The following is a 12,285-nucleotide window of genomic DNA, read 5'->3' on the forward strand; positions in this document are numbered from 1 at the left end:
TTATTATAGCGTTTCACAGCCAATGGCCACGTGTTTACATGTAATTATGCCATATACTTGGGCGGGGGGCTTTTTATCAGCATATTTTGCTGTCTGACAAGTTGGGTCTATTGTCCATTTCATATAACCTTTCTTTTCTTTACGATATTTCCTTTCTTGATTTACAGAAACAATGTGTTGGATTTGTTTCCACTTGATTATTTTGCATCTTTTGCCTCCTCTCTTTTTTGTGTAGTTAATACAGCTTTTTCCCCCTGTGTTTTGTGTATTGGTCAGAGATGGACAACTTTGATCAATGTGAAGGCCACAAAAACAAAAACAAAACAAAAAACTGAGGTACCAGGGGTGGAGCAAACACAGAAACACACTCATTTAGATTCAATAAATGGTGCTTGCTTTCATACAGTGGGAGAAATCCAGAGTGCTCAGAGAAATACCAATACATGCAGAGAGAGAACATGCAAACTCTGAAGCAGCACACTTACTCCACCCTATCAGTCCCTGTTGCCCGTGTCTGATGATCTATTTTGATATGTTAATGTTTCTTTATATCACTTGTGGGCCTCATTCTTTAGAATCACTACAGATGGGTCCTTTGTGGTCAGGCTTACCTAATTATACTCCTTATTTGCCCCGTAATGTTTTCTTTGTTTTTAATGGAATTTTATAGTCCACGTGTGCCTTTTTGCGCTACTCTTTGTGTCTCCCGAGGTCATTTTCTTCCTCGTTTCGATTTGTTTTGGGAATCCTGTGACTATTTCTGGGAGATCTGTTCATAGTAAACACCTCGAAAATGCTCTCGTGCTTCTTTAGCGCGCGCGGCCACCTTGAACGTCCCTGTGGTTTTCATTGCAGTTCAGTAATGGTAAAGGTCGTGCTGTGAGTGCGCGGTTCGGGCGGTTAATGTGTGTAATATTGTGTTATTTGGCGTTGAAAAGAGGATCCGGGGAGGTGGGCAGTCCTGCGCCCCTCGGATCACCGCTGACAGGAGGAGAAAGCAGCGATCCGCGCTGCAGCCCGCCCGCCCGCTGTTTGTGAGAGGTAAGGGGGTGTGTCTGTGTCCCATACGGGTATCTGCCTCGGAGAGACCGAGCAGAGGCGGGAAATGGCGCCTGGTAACACAACGGTGTGTCGTTTCGGAGACGGCCCTTGACTCAGATCCACTGAAAAAAGTCGGGAGCGGATCGCGAAAACACACCGAGTCTCCGCTGCGATGCTTAATCGGCATTGAGCCCAGCACCGACGTTATCTTTGGATATTGCGGATCACTGTAAAGTAAGTCGATGTGTGTGTTTTAACCCCGTGCATTCGTCTCCTCTCGCGTACGTTTATGTAATGTTGGCTAACGACGGGATAAATGTTTTGCTTCCCTGCCTGTGCACATCTGTTAGCCCGCAGCAGCGTTTCAACAGGGGGTTAACGCTAAGCTAGCCGTGCTAACGTAGCCACGGGCAGTTTAAACACGGCCTACAGCGAACCGGGCCAATTCCGAGCCGACCGGAGAGCTCGTTTAAATTTAGCCCCCTCCTCCTCTGGTGAATTTAGCGGAGTAATAAAAAGCGTTTGTCGGTGTCAGGCATACAAAGCGCGACTGTTTAAACAATGATCGAGCAGGATCGCTAGGATAATGCTAGTTTGCTTTGAAGCTAACCCACAAATTTGGCATTCCTCAGGTAAATGTCGTCCTTTGCGTTCAATGTCAGTGATTAACTGGGATAACAGTGCACCTCGGAAGATGAATTAAATCTCACCAGCTCCATTATTTATCAAAGACAAACGTGACGGGATTAGCTGATAAGGCTACTGTACTGGCTGTTTTGATTAACGATGTCTGACAAGCTTCACTGTCAATTAGCACGGGCTCTCTGTGGCTCACAAATCGAGGGATTGTTCTCGTCGAAATGTTTGTCAAATCTGGACGTTTTTTCTTCAGTTAGTGTTCATTTTCAGTGCTCCTGGATTTAATGATACTTTCCTCGATTTACGATGTCGGACTGGCTTGCTAGCGGTAAGTTAGCCTGTGTGGGCTTGGCTTGTTCAAATGCTAATGCTACCTTTAGCTAACCTTAGTGCTATTGTATACGGAACAGAATGTTTATTTTTAACAGGACAACACTGTCAAGAATCGGCTCAAACCTACACTAATGTGAATCTCCACGGAGATACATCTCCTGTAGTTTAAGCGACGGGGTTAAACCACATCGCGCTAGCTGCTGCACTAGCTTCTCCGCTTCATAATCCTGACTGTTTGATGCTACATTTATCAACATTTTCGTGGTCTGGACAACTTGACAATCGTGCAGCCTGTGGTATTTTCGTTGATCTGTTGAATGTATGACTATGTCGCACGCTATATGATTTCTCCGCCTGGCCAATCTTAGCCCCGGGGTGAGTGTTGCAGAGCGGACGGTGGCTGCTTGGTGGGCCTCGCTTGTTTCTCTTTGCTAGCTGAGCTCATACGGTCTCAGCTGCATGCATGTTCTTATTTCCCGCTCACTGGCTCCTGCCTAGCTGTGTGCAGGATCCTTGGTTAGTGGCCGATCTCCTGGAAAGGTGGATGTTTATCAGCTACAGGGATCCTGGCCAGCAGGAGGGGTTTCAATATAGCAGGTCTTTTGTGTTTTTTTAGTCTTTATTCAAAAGCAACGGGGAACTGAAGACGTGGTGCGAGAGACGGACAGTGTCAAGTGTAAATATAAACAAGTGAACGAACTTGGTTTGTCACGCTGTCTCCAATAAAGAACAAATATAAATACCTTAATTTAGCAGCATTTTAGGTGTTTGCGTGCAGAACAGATAATAGCAAATCTGTTTTGTTCGTTATGAGTTTACCATATTGATAAGATGGAAGATATGTCAGTAATGTTTGAACACTCTACTGGAACAAAGGGAAGCAGCACAGTGAAGACTCAAGAAACGCATCTGTCATCTCACCAGTGAACATGTCGTGTGTCCTCCAGGGCTTTTCTCACAGTGCATCACAAAAATAAGAGCGTGATCACGGTGCTCAGTGTTCTCTTGTGTTATCTAATGCAGTGACACAGTTTGTGGAGAAAGTAATTTTAAAAGTAGATTTCAAGATGGGTTATATTGGGGAAATTACAGCAGTGGGGTCAAACATGAGGCCTGTGGGAGAAAACCAGGCCTACCAGAGGGTTCGATTCGGCCGAGGCACTAGCGCTCCCCAAATTCGGCAAAAAAAAAACATGCACTTGTATTTGTAATGTGTCCGCTGTGTCGAACCGTTTTAGTGAGATTAGCAGATGTAACAGAAGCCTGAGGCCCAGACCTGGAGAGTAAGACACTCTTTTTGCAAGAGAAATGATATTGATATCAAATCCACACTGAGGGTGAATTCCTGAAAACCTGCACACTGAAGGTTCAAATCACCCCTTCTTTTTCCCCACAAAGAGATTTTAGGCTGTTGGTTTGTCAAAAGTGATTTAATTAAAATGCTTTAGGTCAACTAACATCAGTTGTGACTGACTGTGTCTCATCAGTGTCAACGACTTAAACAATCTCATTTCTATGCCTAAAGATTCATCTTCAAGTTATAGGGGGTTTGTGATTTTGTAGGTTGTTTTTTTTTTTCCTCTTCTTTTTTTAAATCACGACAATTCAAAGGCATTCGGAGCTAAGCACTGAAACAAGGAAGCGCTTTATACAAAAGTTGTCTTGTGGCAGATTTAAGAACATTAAAAGAGGCTTAAAGGCCTAAAGCTGATTAAAGATAATGAGTTTTAATGTGTTGTCAGTCATTGGCAGCCTTCTGTGTTGCACAGACTCCTGCCAGCGGGAAACTGCGTGGAAATGCCTCCTCGTTTGTTGACGTTATATAGTTAAAAACTGTAAAGTTGCACCAGCATCCTGCTGAGCTTCCTCCAGCACAGTGAACAAGCTTTATTTAAATGGTGCTAACACGAGGAAATGAACAGTTGTTTTTCAGTGCAGCAGAGCCAAAGTGTTGCAGATGACTCCACATACATGTGCACGTTCCAGTCCAGACTTTTTTTTTTTTTAACTCTCAAAAGAACACAATGTACTATTTATGTTTCCTAAAATAATATCACACCGTCTTCAAGCACGTGCGGTGAATCTGGATGAGAATTATTATCTCAAGTAGTATTAGGAAGTTCCTGCTTTTAGTCGTGTATATCTGCCATGTTTTGCCGAAAACTAGTAAATCAGAAACATTTTTTATTTACGTGCCACTTTGAGAGTGGATTGTGCAGTGCTGCTTTCCTGAAGTTGCACCCCCCCGCGATGTGAATTCACTGTGTTGCTCTCTCGTTTTATCCTCCGGAGAAGTCGCAGCTTTCAGACTTGTTCCACTTTTGCTCCTCGCCTTCCGCCAGCTTCAGTGTTGCCATCCAGCTTTCTCTCTCTTTTCTTTTTTTTTTTTTTTTTTTTTCTCTCTCTCTGTTCGTGTCGGGGATTGGGCAACAGCACATCCACTTTTGGATCGCTGGTGTAAATGTAAAACAGATGTAGTGGAGGACATTTACAGTACGTGCGACGTACAGTGCGCCGGGAGAGGAGGGCTCCTGACAGGTTGTGGATATGTCCGGACACATTTTTAGTTACGTAAGCGTTGAAGGGCCTGGCATGCTCCGCTGGCAAATTCTCCTCACTCTGAATTGTTTTGCGGTTTTCCTCCAGCGCCGCGCAGTACTCATGAATGACTGTACTTCTTTCAGAGAAAGTTTTGGCACCGATAAATTATGTTTAATCACGACTCTTTAATCAGTCGTCTTTCTCTGTGTGCTTTGAAGTTACATGAACTTAACTGTTGTTTAACAGTTATTGTTGAACATGTGTAAAGTAAGATCCTGGGTAATACTTTTTTCTTTTTTCTCTTACTGTTCAAATAAAACTAAATCCAGCTGTGGCTGCCGTGATGCACTGATGTAAGTGAAATGGGATCTTGAATGCATCCAGATGTTGGTAAAAACATGCACCAGTATTACAAGTCAATACACTGATAGTCTGCGGACTTATCCAAAACAACCTGTTTTTGTTGTTTTTTTTCCAACCTGCTGAAATGTATTTTCTTAGTCGTGCATCCGTGGTTCACATCCAGTCCCTCTCTTCATTGCTTTCTCTACATGTTTTGTTTTCTGTTGGTTTTTTTTTTTTTATCTCAGCCTTACATGTGACTGCAAAAACAATGAGGCTGAGAATGCGTAAGGCGTCTCAGCAACCGAACCCCACTCTGGCAAGCCGCCCGTCCAGAACCAAGCGGAGGCATTCAGAAGTCGAGGAGGACACTCCCACCAGCGGAGGGAGGGGATTGTTCTCCACCATCAAGAAGTTCATCAGAGGAAATGCTGTTAAGGTAAGCAACTCCTCTGACCACATGACACCCCCTCCCCTCCCCCTCTCCCTCCATCTCCATCTCTTTGGTGCAGTCCTGTTAAAACCGAGCTTTCAGACACTTGTCCGTTTTGAAGCTGTGTTCAGCACGGCGCTCTACAGGTCTCAGTCTTAAATACAGTGTTTCTTGTTGCGGAGTGTCATGTTTCCCAAGAAATGTCTGGAGGAATGCAGCAGCTTGTCTGAGAACTCGGACTCTGCTCTAATTTTAGCTGCTGGCTCACAGAGTCGGTGTGCAGGGACAGGAGGTAGTAACAAGTGGAAAAGTCAACTTGGTCAAAATACATTTTTCCTATGGAAAGACACGAGGGATTTTCTGTTCTTCTGGCACATATGTCTCAACAACATCCAATATATGATTGTTTAGGACTTTTTTTTTTCACCCTACAGTGTTGTATGTATGTTGACTTCTAAGAATGAGTTTCTGCGTTGCTCCTATCAGTCTGTTCTTCACAGTACTAACTCAGTATGTTTACATGTGCAGCTTAATCAAACTGTAGCTTCGCTGACCTGTTAAATTGTACTCTTCTTTATCCATGTATACATGCACAGGAGTTATTGGTTTATTGTTAGAGTAGGTGGTGAAACAAAGATGTTTCCAGTTGACCTACAGAGAACAAAAATGGTCATTAACTTACATAACTTGCAGCTGTGTCTGTGTTCACCCAAAAAAAACGAGCTTACTGTTAACATCCAGCTCCTTCTTTTGAAGATTCTAATTAACTTTGTACCAGGTGAGGATTTGTTGCCGGGTTGTAGCGCATCTGCAGCACAGCTCGTTCCAGTCCGATCTCTGGCAGTTTTCCAGACACTTTAAAAACAACCATCGATCATAGCAATTGTGGTCTTTATCATAAATGCAATTTTGGATCAGGACTTATGCTTGAATAATATTTTCCCACATTCTTTGCTGCTGAAGCTGAATTTTCAACTGTTGTTGGGCCAGGTGCAGCAGGAGACCCCGGCCAAGAAGACCCGCCTCCACTGTGATGTGGACAACAACCTCATCACCTCCACACCTTCAAACGCCAACAACCCGCGCAAGAGTATAGGCAGGGTGGGCAGGAGAGGCTCCATCAACGGACGTGAGTGGCTGCAGATTCAGTGTGCCACTTTATATTGATCTCCGTCAAAATTTCACCATCTGTCACTCCTCCTCTGCAGAGGCAACCAATCATGACAGGAGTAAGGAGAAGCCCAACGGCAGTCTGGACGAGACGACGGCCGTGGAGGTGCCCAGCAGCCCCCCCAGGACCACCCTTCTCGGGACCATCTTCTCCCCCGTTTTCAACTTTTTCTCACCAGCTAAAAATGGTGAAGCAAGTTCTCTTTCTGACCAAACCTGCGGTATGCAGTAAGGTTAGGATGTCAGCGTTTCAGTGTTGTGCTCAAACGCTCTACTTGTGTTGGTTCTCCAGCCTCTGCCGGCTCCGACTCGCCGGACCAGGCGCTGGAGGCCGAGGAGATCGTCAAGCAGCTGGACATGGAGCAGGCAGTGGAGACGCCCACCAGCACAGTCACATCCACGCAGGAACTGTGCGCCGCCACCAACTTCTACTCCAGCGTGTCTCAGCTGCCGCCTCTGCGGCCGCCTCACATCCTGGAGTCCTCGCCGACAGCGGCAGAAGGAGAGCTGGACGCTGATCCCGACCTCCCCCCTCTCACAGGTAACGACATCATTCAAGTTCTTTTACATTTCAGGTGACTGTGAAGTTTGCGACAGCTACTACAATGGTTTTACATTTTATTCCCTCTCATGTTCTTTTGCTCCAAGCTCCCGGCTCCAGTCCAGATATGACTTACGTGGACGCTCCTCCTACTGCGGTGCCACCAGAGGCCACCTATGAGGAGGACTGGGAGGTCTTTGACCCGTAAGTAAAATGCAGCTGTCAGAAAAGTTGTCGCAAAGTTTGCAAAACGGGGCAAATAAATCCAGTACCTGAAGGATACCAATGTCTGTCTGACTTGTCAAATTGTTCCTGACTCAGTGAAAAGCAGTTAGAAGTTGACACATTTGTCAACATTTTTCTGAGCTACATCTCAGCCTGTCCTGACGGGTTCATGAATCTAGTGAACACAGTCACGACATGCACTTGGTTCAGAGTGTTTTGTTTGACCAAATGTTGAATTTTGCAGGTATTTCTTCATCAAGCACGTCCCTCCGCTGACAGAAGAGCAGCTCACCAGGAAGCCGGCCCTGCCGCTGAAAACGCGCAGCACGCCCGAGTTCTCTCTGGTCCTCGACCTGGTCGGTCAACTTTTAGCGACTTGCGTTAACTATTTGAACTGGCTTTGTTTCAAATATCAGTTTTTGCTTTAAAAACGTAATTTCTTTTCGTGTCGACCAGGATGAGACGTTGGTCCACTGCAGTTTAAATGAGCTGGAGGACGCTGCGCTCACCTTCCCGGTTCTCTTTCAGGATGTCATTTACCAGGTCAGTGCTGCTTTTTTCTTTTTTTTTTCCCCCTTGCTCCATGATGCCACTAGAGGGGAGCAAAGTCATATTTCCAAATGTGCTGAAGAACAAGAAGACGTGCAAACATGCAATTAAACAACTGTGTAATTATAAATGTTTAGAATTGGTATATTTTACTTAACTTATTGTATCTGATTGTCATATTCAAACCTTGACTCACCTCTGGTTTGCTGTTGTCTCTGCAGGTGTATGTACGCCTCAGGCCATTCTTTAGAGAGTTTCTGGAACGTATGTCTCAAATATATGAGGTAAATGTTAACCTATGTGCCCGTCTTTAACCATTATTAAATAATCCATAATCATATCTGAACTTTGATTGCTTTACATCTTGTTTTCTTTTAGATCATCCTCTTCACAGCCTCTAAAAAGGTGTATGCAGACAAACTCCTCAATATCCTGGATCCTAAGAAGCAGCTGGTGAGGTACGGTGTCTTACACTTGCACAACAAGCTGAAAAGCTGATTGAAAAGCTCTGCTGCCGCTGTTCAGGTGTCAGTGTTGTGGTTTTTACTGAATTATTGATCGTGCTGACCTTGTCACTGATTCATTTTTCTCCACCCCACCCCCCCACCCCCCGTCTTTCTTTCGGTCCCCGTTGTAACTTTAGACACCGGTTGTTTCGGGAACATTGCGTCTGTGTCCAGGGAAACTACATCAAGGACCTCAACATCTTGGGCAGAGATCTGTCAAAGACCATCATCATCGACAATTCACCACAAGCCTTTGCATATCAGGTGAAACTCCAAATGTTACACTGCAGGGCTCCAGACAGAGAGCGCACTGAACTCTATAATCTGTACAGTGGACAGAAAAACTCTAGTTTTTCACAACATTACTGCATTTCAAATACTCCCAATCTTTTTTTAATCAAACTTGCTGTTTATTTTCTTTCTAATCACCACAAAACAAAAAAAATGTGCACAGTCCAGCTATTTTAGCTTCTTCTTTGTAATGAATTTCTTTTGTGAGATAATTAAACAGTCCACCGGCCCATTGAAAGTGAGGATTGTTTTTGCTGGCTCGTCTTCATGAAGGAGTTCTCACCCCTTCATCACACTTGAGTCGTGTCTGAAGCTTCAGCCGACGTGTCTTTGTCTCTGCAGTTGTCCAATGGGATTCCCATAGAGAGCTGGTTCATGGACAAGAATGACAATGAGCTGCTGAAGCTGGTGCCCTTTCTGGAGAAGCTGGTGGAGATGGTGAGCCGCCCCACCCTTTAATCCAACGTTCATGATACTGAATTGCTGCTGCTGTTACTCAGCACACCTAATGTTTGGTTTCTTCTCTTCCCGTCAGAACGAGGATGTGCGGCCCCACGTTCGGGAGAGGTTTCGTCTTCACGACCTTTTACCTCCTGACTGAACTCCACCAGATTTCCTCACAACGGGACAACATGAACAGACTGAAAGCAACATGCGTGTAAAAAGCCTCTCTTTGGATTACAGACTACAACATTGCCATTACTTTTAAAAGATCTAGCCTTTTTTTTTTTTCCCTGTTGTTTTTAAGTCCACCGTTGCTTTTTAAGAAACTTCAAAGGAAAAAAAACATTTTTAAAGACCTGGGTGAAATTTTTCTAGAAAAAAAAAATAAAAATAATCCAAATGCATATAGCTGAGATCGCCCACATTCTGAACAAGCCCAGGTTGACTCCTGCTTTTCTTTTCTTTTTTCTTTTTTCTTCAGCGACTCTGCGGCTGTGCGGCCAGACATTTGGCTCCACACTAAATTTTAAATTCTCGGTGCTGGTCTTAGTGGATATGAAAATGCCACCAGGTTCAAGAGGAACTCCGCCCCGAACGGAAGTCCTTGAACCCAAACCGACCCCTCACCCCCACCCCCACCCCACCCTGGTGCTCACGCTGTTGACCCTGACGAATTACCACACTCTGTGGCTACACAGGAATGACTGGCCTGTAAATCTATCTGTGCATGTGTGTATGTTTACTCCTGGCCACACACACACACACACAACACACACTCACTCACTGATTTGGTGTTTGGGCAAAACCTACAATCTGTAGCCTTTAAAAATCATATGCATTCCTCCGTAGCTCTGTCAAGTTTGTATTGTTGGTTGCCGTTTTTTCTGGTAAAACAGGTGTTTTGTTTTGTTTTTTTGTTTTTTTTAAAGAAAAAAGATAGAGTTGCAAAAAAAAAAAAAATTTTACTTCTGTTTGTAAGATATTACATTTTAAAAGGGGTCATGTAAGTTTTATCGTTAGCCTTTTTCCTAATAGGAGAACATGAGTTCATATTAATGACGGTCCACTGCTTAGTCAAATGAAATGGGATTATTCCAGGACTTGATAGCTCTAACAGAATAGAGGTTTGAATCAGCGTGTTGGCTTCACTGTGGACACAACATGGCTCCTTAATTAAAATGTTAAGATTAAGAATCTTCTTTACCTGTAAATCTGACATATTGTAACGGTTTGAGGGCATTCATTTTCAAAGTGACGTGTCGACATTATCCTTTCTTTAACGATAGTATTTTATTTTGTCATTTGTCTGTAATCAGTATTGTCTTCTTAATCCTAATCGAGTATTCTGGCTGAAATCCGGAGCGTCGTCTCTTTGTTGCGTCATCCGATGGCTATCAGTAGCATTCTGACTAATGTAGCGCATCCCTGCCAGTGTGTCATGACGTCTGCCTGTGGTAGAGATCAGTGGCCAGACCCCGAACCAGCCAAACCTGGCACCAGCAACATACTTCAGACTGCCCCTCTGTCCACTTCTTCCATGCTTTTTCTTTTGAGCTTCTGGGTTTTTTTTTTCTTTCTTAATTTTAGCACACTTTAAAAGTATGGTGTTTTTAAGAATGGTAACTCCATGAATGTTTTAGCCCAACTCCAGCCGGGACTCTCAAGCCAAACTGACATTGTCACTCCTCTGTCGTTCCTCCTAATTTATTGGAAAGTGAAACACAGAAGGCAGAAATGTGGACGTTCTGGCGACTTTACAAACCTGAAAAGAAAAAAAAAAAAAAAATCTGGTGGTGGAGAAATCAAATGGCTGCTGGGTTGAATGAGACTCTTCATCGCCTCCAGTTGACTTGAATCTGTGATAATTTGGCATGTCTTCTGAGGTCTTCTGTTTTTTTTTAAGTTTTAAATGAAAGTGCATTTTTACGTTCACGCAAACTGTTTGAATTGCCTGTACAGTGCCATAACCTGCCCCCCCACCCCCCACCCCCCACCCCGTGTGCTCTCCCTCACAAAACGCTTCGATGGAAAGAGACAATCAGACCTCAAAGCTCTGCAGATGCTGAAATCAAGAGACGCCCACTATTTTATCCCCCTCGTGGTATTTTTCAGTGCACGGTTTGTTGTGACTCCGCCGAGTCGTATCTTCATTCTGAGTAAAGACGAATCCGGCTCTGCCAAAACAATCCCTGCTCCTCACACAGGTCCTGTCCAGAAGGGGTTTCTGTCTTCTGTTTTGTTTGTTTTTTTTTTTTTCCTTTTTGCTTTCTCACACAGGAAGTTCATGTCACTCCAGAAATTTAGTTACTTTTTTTTATTCAAGTGAAATCGTTTTGGGGCACAATGATGTCTACTCTGATACTCTGACATGTCAGGAGTGCACATGTCCAGACTATGAATGTAAAAGTGTACATGGGTCGAAGGCTCAAGTGTCTTTCCCACCGCAGCATCCCCCCCTGTCCTCTTCGCCCCTCACCTCCCAGGCTGCCATCGTTTCGGTATGCAAGTCTCACTCTTCGAGTGCACCACGTGTCCTCGGTGAGCTGTGATCAAGTAAAGTTGCGAATATCATGGCGTTTGTTTCCCTGTTTTTTTTTCCCTTTTTTTTTTTTTTTTTTTTTTTTTTACCCTGAAGGATCAGTCGGAGGCATTTGATACTTTTCATCCAGCTCTTTTATGTGCATTATGGATTTTTATTGTACACTGAGTGTTGTACAATACATGCAGCTTCATGTTTAAAAAAAAAAAAAAAAAAAAAAAATCCTTAAAGGAAAATCTTTTGTATTTTTGATTTCAAAAGGCATGTCATATCTACTTTTTAAATGTATTAATGAAGATTTAACTTTACATCAGATGGAGTGTTTTTTTTTTTCTTACAAATATCTGTATGTTTAGTTTAGCGCAATGTCACTGAACTGTTAAACTTAGCATGTAGAGATTACAGCTTGCTTTGTGGGAAAGTCCTGAATTAAATTTTAATCATGGCACTTTTTCTGCAGAAAACAGCAGTCGTGTTAATGTTTTTTGCTGTTTTTTTTCTCGTTTGTTTTATAAATTTGTTTTTCAAAAATATCAGTTAAAGCCATTTTACTTGCAAGAATTGCTATTTGTGCTGAAGATGTATTTAAATATGTTTCAAGACATCTTTGTTATCTGTCAGGCTGTATGCTATTGTAAAGTGTATATACAGTTACATTGAATTTCTGAAACAAAGTTTTAAAGTGAAAACA

At 43.4% G+C, this 12,285-nt stretch overlaps 1 protein-coding gene across 2 annotated transcripts; it reads left to right on the forward strand.

Annotated features, from left to right (window-relative positions):
- The first annotated feature begins 917 nt into the window (after positions 1-917).
- Positions 918-12,285, forward strand: ctdspl2b (CTD (carboxy-terminal domain, RNA polymerase II, polypeptide A) small phosphatase like 2b). Of its 2 annotated transcripts, XR_003931702.1 has the most exons (14): positions 918-1,275; positions 5,145-5,335; positions 6,320-6,458; positions 6,538-6,687; positions 6,792-7,040; positions 7,148-7,244; positions 7,510-7,621; positions 7,722-7,808; positions 8,036-8,098; positions 8,193-8,272; positions 8,458-8,584; positions 8,954-9,049; positions 9,147-9,269; positions 9,537-12,285. XR_003931702.1 is itself a non-coding variant. In XM_030094631.1 (13 exons), the coding sequence occupies exons 2-13, from the start codon at positions 5,168-5,170 to the stop codon at positions 9,210-9,212; spliced, it is 1,434 nt and encodes a 477-aa protein (XP_029950491.1). In that variant the 5' UTR covers positions 918-1,275; positions 5,145-5,167; the 3' UTR covers positions 9,213-11,849. The 2 variants fall into 2 exon arrangements, 1 of the variants encoding a protein (XP_029950491.1); XM_030094631.1 differs by having other exon boundaries at positions 9,147-11,849.

Source organism: Salarias fasciatus, chromosome 1, assembly GCF_902148845.1.
Source record: "Salarias fasciatus chromosome 1, fSalaFa1.1, whole genome shotgun sequence".
NCBI classification, from domain to species: domain Eukaryota; kingdom Metazoa; phylum Chordata; class Actinopteri; order Blenniiformes; family Blenniidae; genus Salarias; species Salarias fasciatus.

Excerpts from the sequence above, each read along its gene's own strand:
- ctdspl2b (XM_030094631.1), top strand. The coding sequence starts at position 5,168 with ATGAGGCTGAGAATGCGTAAGGCGTCTCAGCAACCGAACCCCACTCTG. Across the intron at positions 7,809-8,035 it reads TTCAGGATGTCATTTACCAG|GTGTATGTACGCCTCAGGCC; the intron begins GTCAGTGCTGCT and ends TTGTCTCTGCAG. Across the intron at positions 8,099-8,192 it reads GTATGTCTCAAATATATGAG|ATCATCCTCTTCACAGCCTC; the intron begins GTAAATGTTAAC and ends GTTTTCTTTTAG.